Here is an 11449-nt window from a genome sequence, read left to right on the forward strand (position 1 = left end):
TGGCCATCAACAACTGCAGAACACTCTAAAGCTCCATCAATACACAAGAGAGAAATAAAACAAGGAGCTATTGTTTTTCTACAAAATACAATAATCTTGGAGAACAAAACATTCAGGAAAGAGGATGGAATTGTGCAAGCAACCATGACCTTCACATTACCAGAATACCTGCATATGGAACTGGATAACAAAAATGCCTTGCAAAATCAGCCGTGTCTGTAGAAACTTGTGCAAGAACATCAGGCTACTCTTCCAGGTCACAGCTGAGGCAACCACAAGTGACAAGACACAGAAGCTCTCCTGTCAAAGCAACATTGTCACTGGAAGGTCAAGAAAAATCTGGAGGCATAACTTACTAATAAGCTGTGGGAGTAGAAACCCAGGCATACTTAGTGGAGCTAAGGTATCACCATGGTGAGGGGGAGCAGGTTAAAAGGCAAATGATGTGTATACCCTGAAGAGCAGACTGGGCTGTGCACAATCAACAGTAAAAATTATCTTTGGCCTTGCCCTGCAGCAGATCAGATTTAGTTGTCACACAAGCACAGCATCCTTGACTGATCATCAGCAAGAGAATTCCAGATACATAGTTCCAACCATCAACTGGGTTTTTTGTTTTTTAAGCAACCAGCCCACTGGACACCACAGGCCTTGATGTGCTTGTGTATCAAATTTACATTAGGAAGCTGGCAGCAAGCTGTTATTAGCCAGGGTCACAATTTTGACAGAAACAAGTATTCCTGCTCACTAGCAAGCACTACAGCAATGTTGGATGTGACTGACCCATAGCAAGAGTCTTCTCTACAACTGAGGTGCTGGCTGCCCTACCTCTTAAAAAATCTGGCTGTAACCTAAATACTTCCAGAGAAACAAGTCTTCTCTGAAGCCTGCCCTCCACTATTTCCAAACTATCAGCTAAGGAGACTCAGCAATTATTTTCCTTCCTGATTATTGGCCAAGCCAGGATAACTCCAGATGACACTTGAATTTTCAGAGTCCAGCCTCCCCAAAATAGCTCAGTAGGGCCTCTCCAGTTCCTAGCTGCCTACTTTTAGAAAATACCATCCAGTTCACTCAGTAATCAGTGTATCAAAAATGCACAACAGATAGATCTCACAAGCTATGCCAGAAGCTTTATTCTTGTTGGGCTTTAAGCTGGGAGAAGGAAGAGGGAAAACAGCTCAGTTTCCTGTGCCAGCATTGGCTTAGCCTATCAAGTTGAAAAACCAATTACTCCAGAAAGACTAGAGATAGAAGAGTTTCATGGCTTCCAAAGGGTATTTATAATTCCATTCCAAGTCTCACTAGACGATGGCTCTGTTACCACTGAGATTGAGCTTGTTTACTCCAAAGCAAAAAGCTTGGCATGACTTACAGAAACAGCTTTTCTTGCCAGAGCTCTAATAGCAAATGTCTGTGGAAAAGCCACTTGGAGAAGTGCTGTTTACTTTGGTAATGAAACAAGTTCCCTGGAATGAAGTCTTGCAATCTTCCCAAGAGGTGTTGCAATACATTTACCTGTACCTCAGCTACAAACCATACAGGCAGAGTCCAAGTCTGAGAACTTCTTGGCTAAGTCAGGAAGCCAAGGCAAATGCATCTCAGCTACTCTGGACAGGACTACACTCTCCTCCTACAACTGGGTACACAAACTAGGCCTGACTGAAACGTTGTGGGTTTTTGGGGTTTTTTTGTGTGTGTGTGTGTGTGTGTGTGTGTTGTTTTTTCTTTCTTCCCTGCTGCAACCTGAGCCACAGCCAGCAACACCTCTTGAAGATGCTTTTAAGAAAAGAGCCTCAAAACAAGATTCTCAATCATCTTCATCACAACTGCAGCTTTAAAGCCAAACACACCCCCCCTGACACTCATTTTCTCAGACAACTCTAGACTTAAACCCCAGCTCACTGCTGGAATTGCTTCAGGGGAACACCAGCATACAGCTGGACTAATAACCACCTGGGGAAGAAAAGAAATTCAAGGTAGACTGTGGAGGGCAAGGCTCCCTTTCTGTTTAGGGAGTCACTGGCCTGAGGCTGTTGTGCTGTTCCTCATTTATGTCAGACCAAGTTTAAAGCCACCGTCCAAATTCTCTGACCACACAGAGATGAAAGGCTCTCCCCTCTCCAATATTCCCAGCTAGAGTCCAGTGCAAAGGGCTAGTCATTTGCTCAAACTTCAGTCTGAGATTCTGCTTCCAATGAGGTGGCTTACTTAGCACCTGCCTCATCCAGTAACTAAGATTCTTTTGTAGTTGAATTAAATGGACTTCCTACTGAAACAGGTACTTGCATATTTTGTTTACAAACAAATTGCACTCTCGGGAGAGCACCAAGCTCATACTTCACAGATGGCTATAGCTCTTCACAGCTTTGCTTTGTGCTCTTACATGTTGAAATTCCTGCTTTGAGAAGAAACCAAGCTCTAATTTCAGGTGTTTATACGTATTCCCAAGAGCAAGAAAAAAACCTTACCATGATGAGGTTATGTAAAAAGTTTAATTATAAAATAAATAAGTTTGTTATGGAAACATTAAATATTAAATACAGTAATAAATATTTACACATTTACAGATATAACTTGACAATTAATGGTTTTTCTCTGCTACCAGAAGAATTCTGCTCTGTTTATACAGAATACATTCACTCTTCCAAGAAGAAACTGAACTCAAATAATACTCTGTGCTCAAGACTGCATGGACAGTTCAAGAAACCAAGGACACTGGGGTCAGCAGTTTGAGGTAACTCACGTTCTTCACACCAGAAGGCAGAGCACAAGAGACCACTGCTTGCAGAGTGTCAGTGCATAAACTTGATTCTTCAAAGGAACAGGTCCTTGGTCAGGTTCATCTGACTGGATCTGATGTGAAGCATTTGATACTTTAAGCACTGCTTTAAAGCAGCATCAGGTATCTGGGTAACAGAAGTAGCTTCGTTTATAACAGATGGGTCCAGGTTTATCAGCTTGTTTGAGCATGGATCTTCTCCTTCAGATCTTGCATTTACTGTCTCAGCATCCCAAGGAGGCTAATTTTAACTTGGGCTAGCACACACACAAAGGGATAGCTCCACTCACACAAGTGAGTCTTAGTAAATTCAGAGGGATTACCTTCCACACATACAGTAACAGAACCCAGGTGTGGCTGACCAAGATCTGACACCAATGCCCTGCAAGTCAGAACTAGAGATGAAGTTCTTTGAAGCTGCTATCAACAGGGAGCATAGTGACAGCAGAATTAGGTTTTTCATCCACTGAGGTCTAAGGAAAGAAGCCATCCAGAGCTCTTCCCTTCTTAACTTTGGGAGAGGAGAGTGAATTTCACCCCTCCATCCACTCCTGAAAGCCACAAAAAGCTCTCTCCCTGAGGGTTAGAGTTGCCAAAGGAGACTTGCTAAGAGAAGAAAGTCCACCCACACAAGAGCAGAGACTGGAGCTCCAGCACTGACAGAAGAGAGGGCTCAGTAGCAGTCGTCTCTAGCAGGTCTTGATAGCAGGTGCTCTACCCCTTGTGCCAAGATGTAGCAGTAACTGTCCTCCCCAGCAAGCAATTCAGCAGCAAGTGGCACGTTGACTTCTCCTTGCAGCAGCCTCTGTCTTGATGAATCAGGGCTCAGTGGCAACAGCTCCAGCCCACAGTGTCCAGGTGGATGTGTCAGATGGCCAGAGGTACCCTGCGGCTTGGCAGTGGCCACATGAGAATTGTTCTGTAAGGGGCAGACCAGGCACATTAATCACCACCCAAGACACCTGCACTCTGCTAGAACTGCATCAAACTACACCTGAAGCTGGCAGCTTAAGCATATGCACACACCTGAGGACACTGTGCTAGATACTCTTCAGCCTCAAATATGCTTTGAACAAAACATTCCATTTATCATTGGATAAACTTTGGACAAGGTCAGTAGCTGACACGTAGCAAAGCAAAACTTCTGAGTTCTGCCCAAACTTGTCAGGACTATCCTCTATAGCTTCCTCCTTCAGCTGGTAGTACAATTCCTGTTGTAGGGTCCTGGAGTCTGCTGTTAGGTGCACTTTTGCTCTGAAGAGACCAACTTGCTTGCTCATTAAAATCCATTAGATTTCTCCCAGAAGTGATCCACCTGGGCCATGAGCTTTAGCACTCAGCTGCTATGATAGTATGAAACTTGACTGAGAGGCTATCTACGGTGCTCACAGAATTGGCAGTTTAGTCTTGGTCTACAGCCTCAAAGCACCAAAAACATCCTGATGCCTTGCAGAGAAGACAGGAACATGGGAAATACTTCTCTTACAACAGGTGATGATCCACTTGGTTGCTGCATCATCATCCATGATGAAAGCCTACCATGGCTTCTTGCACTAACTCTTTCTTCATAGCTCCACTTACCACAGTACAGCTTCCTATCCTCACTTTTCCTTTAAGACAGCAGCCAGAAAGCCAACAGCACTGCTGAAGAACTCACACAACTGAGGCAGTTTCAGGAAACAAGAAAACCAAGCCAACATTCACATGTAACCTACACGTTTTAAGGCACTTCAAGTGTTAGAAGCAAACACTAGCCTTGCAAAGCACGCATGCTAACTTGAGCCTGGAAGGACTCAAAGGCATTTCAAGCCAGCTTTCATACCTGCCTTCTCCTCATTTACACACCAACATGGCCATTTCTGTTTTCTTGTCGAAGTTTTTTCCTTTCTTCCTTCTCATCATACTGAGGACACTTTTTCCTGACCCTGTGGAATTACAGCATGTTAGAGATAATATTGAATCCTGACATACATCCTGTTGTTACCAGCCCCCACATCCTCTTCAGCATTTACACTCATGTCCTTCAAATCGTCAAGCAGCTCCTTAGCACCAGGAAGTTTCAAGCTAGGCTGTTTTTAAACACTGGGCATCAAGCATTATCTGACAATATCAAGAAGCCCCCCGAGTTAGGCACTGACAGCTTTGCCTTACAGCACCAGAACTCCTTGGCCTAAGCCTGAATGGGTAGCAAGATGGGGAAGGTTTATTGCTGGAACCAAGAAAAGCACCAGGAACCTTTCTATGGCATAGATTTTATGGTTGCTTTAGCAAACAGTTGCAGAGACCAGACAACTCCCTACTCCCCACTGCAGAGCCCTGTGGACTTCCAAGTATGTGAAGTCCCTGTCCCCTTGATGTGACTGTTGAACACATCATAAGCACACTGCTTATCTCTTGTCCCAGTCTTTTCTAGTAACTGTTCCAAACAGGCCACCTAGCTTCTCTGGATGAAGGTACAGATTACTGAACCTCATGCTTCAAGTCTGTGAGTTCAGAGCATGAAACAAATGAAACCTATTCTACGGTTCACTCCAAAAACTTCTAATCATCATTTGCTCTTACAGAACTACAAAGCTGTGTATCTCTCGTAGCAGCGAGGAATGAGGCAGTGTTGAGAGAACAAGTGTTCATCCCAGCATTCCTCAACTTCAGATCTAAATATGAAGCAACAGTGACATGAGAAATGCACACCTTGCTTCCTGAATTGCAGGAAAGGGTACAGCATGTACGCAATTCAGTTGATGATCAATATCTAAAATTAGACTGAATTTTTGAGTTTCACCTACAATATACCAAGCCCTGCTATGGTGGAGCTGCAGTGTCAAATCAGGATAGCTCCAACACCCAGGAAACCCTGGAGACAGGCTCCCTGTGCTGGCCATCTAACCTCAGCACAAACTCCAGGTGAACACACTGGCAAGGCACTAAGACAGAAGCAAGAATAAGCTGGTGCTTATTAGCAGGTACAAAAGAGAGCTTGATACAAGGCCTGACACATGGACCCAGAAAAGCACTTTTATTCACAACAGGACCCTAGATTCTGACCACCCACCACACTGAACTGTCTGCAGTTCATTGGGCTGGAATGGTTGTTCCCTCCACATTAACAGCAAGCAGTACAGTACTTGGGACTGAAGGTGATTATTCCCTCAGCTTCTCATCCCAGTGTATTTAAACCCAGTAACCTCCATTAACAACCAAGAGTTGGAGCCCCACTTCCTTCCCTCTGCTGGGTAACAGCTGTACATTAGGCTGTCACATTGCTGCTTGAGGGCTCCTCCACAAAGATTAAGGCACTGCTGCGTCAACATTAATACTCCTCTACTCCCTGTTGCTATTCTGCACCACTGTAACTATCCTGGTTGTAGCAAGAGCAGAAAGGCTCTTGTTTTATAATATAAGGGTCACAGGCTGCCCACATCCAAAGGCAAGAAAGGACAAGTAAACTTAGTCACATTTGAATTTCTCAGACCCTGCTTCTACCCTTAAGATATATCCAAGCTGGGATAAGAACAAAGGCCTTCTGGATGTCTTCCACACAGCTCATTCAGGTGAGCCAGGCCTGTTTTGGGGATATTGGACACAAGCCCCGCTCATGCTTAAGCTAGACAGACACCAAAGAGCATAATACTTACTGCACTATCACGATGATAAGTACAGTAATGAAGCTGATGCTTGAGAGCAGGACAGCTACCACCACCAACACAGTCTTTGAGTAGTCTGCTACATCATTCTTTCTTTGAGTCTTCATGAACTGTTCACCACAGCGCTCACCAAAAAAATCCTGATGACACCTGCAAGTAAACATTAACAGAAGTTCTTATCTGCTCTGCTGGTGTCTGGAGCCAAGGACACCCACACACAAACCTCCCTCTTAGACATCTTCAGAGTTTCCCATGAATCTCAAGATGCTCCCTTCAGAGCATGTTCACGAAATGCAGTCACTGCTCTAGCACAAGGTTTGTCAGCATTTCAACAAGTCGAGATTAGTTTGGGCGTGATGTCCCAGGCAGACACACCTTTTCATTCTTTTGGTTTGAGTTTATGACCAACTGATGAGTTCAGTAGCTTGTTATGCATCTCAGATTCCATCATCACTTCATTTACATGGCAGAAAGATTCTCAGTCAAAATACAACAGGAGATGGACCTACGCCAAGTTGACACCGATTTTTTTCCTCTGAGCCCTCATCCACCACCAGCTCACACCAATCACACATAACTCACAAGGCACAAGTGACTTACTTGCAGGTCACCATCCGCAGATGTTCTAGATAAATGCATTCACCATGGATGCAAAAGTTTTTGTATTCCATTTCACAGGGTGTCCCTTTCTTTTTGTTTTTCCCTTTGTTCTTCTTCTTTCTTGACTTGCCGGCATTCTTCTCACCCCCCCTTTTTGTTGGTTTGGGTTTGACCACAGGTTCAACTGAAAAAAGGACAAAATGATTCAGTCTAGCAACGTAAAAAAGCTAGATTCTGAAAACTGAATGACAGAAATTAGTGAGGGGTAAGGGAATACTAAGTGCAGGAGAACCTGCCACCAAGAAGCACAGAATGCACGTCAGCATGCAGCTGGGCATTTCACACCCAGCACCAAGGCACTAAGCTTAGAAGCTCGTTAAGCAGAACACTGCCATCATCAAGTCCTATGCAATGCAGAGCAAAAGCAGCACAAGCAGATCAGGTGAGAGCCATCTGAGGTGAAGATCAGAGTTGAAGGGCTGCAGCATTTCACAGCATACGATACTGGAGCGAAACCATATAGGCTCAACCAAAGAGCTCTAAAGGACGTGGAGTTGACAGAGCCAAGCCATCCACTAGTTTTACATCAACTCAGATACAAGGCTAACAGCCTCCATCACTCTGAACTCTCCATTTGCATCAGTGATGAAAGGCATTATAACTCACTAGGTAGTCCTGGGCACCTGCAGAGGCAAGACAGCCTGCTTATCCCAGTTAGAATACTTGTTTCTCCCAAATAACCTGCAGTGCTGTCTTCAGCAGCAGATAGTTCATTTCCAGTTCTCCTACTTTGCAAGAGATGCCAAGCACACCAAAGCAGTGAAAGCAAGACAGCCCGCAAGAGTCAGGTTATTTGTTCTGCAGCTTACTGCTGCCCCTCATTATCTCAATTAAGACAAACCTCTAGAAGTGTGTGGTTTAAGATGCTGGTGACTTAGTAGGCTTTGGTTTTAAGCAAGGGCAATCATCTTCCTTTCACTGGGGAGAACAAGCTGAAGCCAATCACTAAGGGCCACAAGCTTCACAGCTGCTCCAGAGCATGGTTTTAGAGCAAGCTGGTACCACACTGGTTCTCTGAAGAAGCCACCCCTCTGCTGCTAGCCCTCAAGTACCCCATCTCAGTGCAACCTGTGCTACTCAGGACTAACAGTCAACCACGTGAGTTCCAACCCATCTTAACAACAGCTATGTGCAGTAGTCTTCCATTGCTGTTGTGCTCTGCAGATCCAATGAAAGTAATTTTTGAAACATTAATATTTTACCCAAGAGCACTATGCATATGGGCAATCAGCACAATAGGGCACAACTTGATCCGACTGCTCCATAACCCTGTATTTCTAGTGACAAGAAGAAAGCCTGCACAAAGAATCAAGGTGTAGTTCACTGTTGTCTAGACAGTGGATCGTTTCAACTTCTAAAGCAACAAGCCTGGCTTGAAGTTACTTAAAAGTAAAAATGCCTTCAGCAACCAGAAGTCTGATTCAAATGGCATAAGCTATATTAATATGTAAACAAGGAACACTATTCCTGCAGCAAGGTTTCCTGTCCCTAAAAGTGTGAGCTTACTACTGACTGCTGAGCCTCCCGATCTGTCCAGTTCAACTTGATATTTAGGTTCACACTTTCACAACTGAGGCTGCTTCCATTCTCCCCTCTTTCAGGCTCAGCTTGTCAGTTTGATCTCTGTGTGCCTGCCTGCAAGCTGCAGAACCAGGAAAGCTATCCACAGTTGAATCAGAACAGCTTGAAGGCTCCACAGATAAACCCCATGCCAAGCAGTAGAGCTGGTCTACAAACCAACCACCTTTGCAAACAATTCTGGTTTCTGTGTAGTTATACAACACTTAAGTCACCAAGCCAGTCGTTTTACAGGCCAGACTGCTCAATAACTCCCAACATTCCTGCTTCCCCTGGAGGGTCTTCCATTCATGAAAAACTTCAGCAAGGTCTACAAATTCCCCAGATTGCCCCCCCTGTCACCTAAGAGTTGAAGTCAAGTCTCACTGGGGGTTCTTGGAGGAAAATTAGCCAGATCCACCCTAGAGGGAAACAGCACCAGCCCAATAACACCTACTTGTAGGTACCAACCCAGTTTGGATTACAATTGCATTTAGGTCAGAATCAACAAAATCCCGCACCCCCATAATCAGGTGTGCTATTCATTTCTCTCAGCTTCCAAGTGGACAAACTGCAATAAATTCACACAAGAGCTACTCATATTGAAGCCTGAAAGATACTTAAAACTTCCCTGCAGCCACTTCAGGAGTTTAAGTGTTTGACTTCCCAGGAAATGTTGGGGTTTTTTTGTCAGCTGCTATCCAAACAAGCCACCACGAGAAAACACCCAGGAAAACGCTTCAAGCAAAGAAGACAAGCTGACATCCAACCTGCTCTGGGACCGACCAGGAGCCCCGAGCTCCCCGTGGCAAGCCGAGGGCAGCTGCCCCACCGCAGCCCTCCTGGCCAGCTCTGTCAGAGAACCCGCAGCCAGGAGAGGTCTCCCGCGTTGAACGCGAAGAGTTCCACGCAGCCCGGGAGAAGCAGCGAGCCCGAAGGCGATCGGGCAATCAGTGCCCACACCTGGCGAGCCCTCAGCCCCGGGCCTGGCCAGCCCCCCCGGCCCCCACACCCGGCCCCGCGCTCCCCTGGCCGCACTCACCTCGAATCAAGTCGTCCACGAGGTACTGATGGACGGGCAGCGCTTCCTCGTCCTCCTCGTCCTCCTCCTCGTCGGGACCCGACACCGCCTCGCCCTCCCGGGGCTCGGGCTCCCGCGGGCCGGGCCCGCCGTGCCTCTGGGGCTGGCTGGCGTTGGTCGAGGCCCCGCGGGCCGGCCGGCAGGCTGTGAGGGGGGGGGAAAACAAAAAGCCGCCGTCAGGTGCGGGTGTTGGGAGGGGGTGTGTGTGTGGGGGGGGGGGGGTGGAAAACCCGCCGGGAGAGGGCCGGGGAATCGCGCGCCGCCCCCTTCCCGCCACCCGCCGCCCGCCTCAGCCGCCCCGCACGCACCTGCCAGCAGGGCCAGCGCGGCCAGCAGCGCCACGGCTCGCATCGGCGGTCCCGGACGGGGGGGGGTTCTGGGGTGGAACGGGGGTAGGAGGTGGGGGGGGGGGGGTGTGGAACGGACGGGCGACAAAGAGAGAGGAAGAGAAAGGGAGAGACAGAGAGAGGCGGCCCCGAGGCGGTGACGGCGCCGCTGCCCCGCGCTCCATGAGGGGCCGCGCGCCGCCGCCGCCCGCTTTATAGGCGGCGGCCGTGACGTCAGCGGGGCGGCAGGTGAGGGAGGGAGCGGGGGGGGGGGGAGCAGCGCAGGCCCCGCCCACCCGCCGCGGCGGAGGGATCCCGGCGGCGGGGCACATCGCCCCCCCCCCCCGGTTGCCACGGTGACGCCAGACACACACACACACACACGGCGTGGGGTGATTGCGCCGCCACGCCCGACTGGTCACTCCGCTCTTTGCTCCCCCCCCCCCCCCGCCCCAAACCCTGTCCCCTGCTCCGCCGGCGAGATAGGGCAGAAGTGTTATTCTTCGGCCATAAATGTGGTGGGTGACCCTTCGCCGCAGTCCGCGTGCGTTTGCTGGAGCAGAGCGTGAGTAATGGCTGAGTAAGGAGCGAGGAGAAGGGCTGCAGGGCACCCGGGCACTGGGAGACCTCACCTTAGAGGGGGGAAAAAAAAAGCTAGGGCAGAGAGTTGTAACCGGTGTTGGGGTGGGAACCGAAAAGGCCTTTGGGGGGCAAGGAGGAAGGGATTGCTGCCCCTCTGCTCTGGCCCCAGCGCATTGGGAGAAGAGGATCTGGGCAACTTTCTGACCAAGAGGGGCTGCGATGCTGCTCACAGCTTAGGAAGGTGACAGAGCCTTTGCTAGAGGTGGCTGGGATCCAGGTTTCTCAGTCATCAGACCTTCTCCCCTCTTCCGCACGCGGTGAAGGAGGAGACACAGCTCCTGATGCCATCCAGTTCCAAGAAGAGATCATAGAATCACAGAGTGCTTTGGGTTGGAAGGGACCTTCAAGATCATCCCGATCCAACCCCCTCTGCATGGGCAGGGACACCTCCCACCAGCCCAGGCTGCTCCAAGCCCCATCCAACCTGCCCTTCAACACTGCCAGGGATGGGGCAGCCACAGCTTCCCTGGGCTACCTGGGCCAGGGTCTCACCACCCTCACAGCAAAGAATTTCCTCCTCATGTCTCACCTCAATCTCCCTCTTCCAGTTTTAATCCCTTCCCCCTTGTCCTCTCCCTCCCTGCCCTTGTCCCAAGTCCCTCCCCAGCTTTCCTGGAGCCCCTTCAGGCACTGGCAGGTGGTTTAAGGGCCGGGTAATTAAAGTCGATTGTCATTAGCTGAGGGCTTCACACCTGGGGGGGTTTATGGCCGTGTGTTTCCCTGTGTTTCCCCTGTCTTTCCTCATAGTGTCTACAGC

At 48.5% G+C, this 11449-nt stretch overlaps 1 protein-coding gene across 1 annotated transcript; it reads right to left on the reverse strand.

Annotated features, from left to right (window-relative positions):
* Positions 1–2664: 2664 nt before the first annotated feature.
* Positions 2665–10075, reverse strand: AREG (amphiregulin). Its single transcript, XM_051618262.1, has 6 exons — positions 10033–10075; positions 9686–9868; positions 7027–7210; positions 6418–6576; positions 4605–4707; positions 2665–3701 (listed from the first exon to the last, which is right to left on the reverse strand). The coding sequence occupies exons 1-5, from the start codon at positions 10073–10075 to the stop codon at positions 4620–4622; spliced, it is 657 nt and encodes a 218-aa protein (XP_051474222.1). The 3' UTR covers positions 2665–3701; positions 4605–4619.
* Positions 10076–11449: the final 1374 nt, after the last annotated feature.

This window comes from Apus apus, chromosome 4, assembly GCF_020740795.1.
Source record: "Apus apus isolate bApuApu2 chromosome 4, bApuApu2.pri.cur, whole genome shotgun sequence".
Lineage (NCBI taxonomy): Eukaryota > Metazoa > Chordata > Aves > Apodiformes > Apodidae > Apus > Apus apus.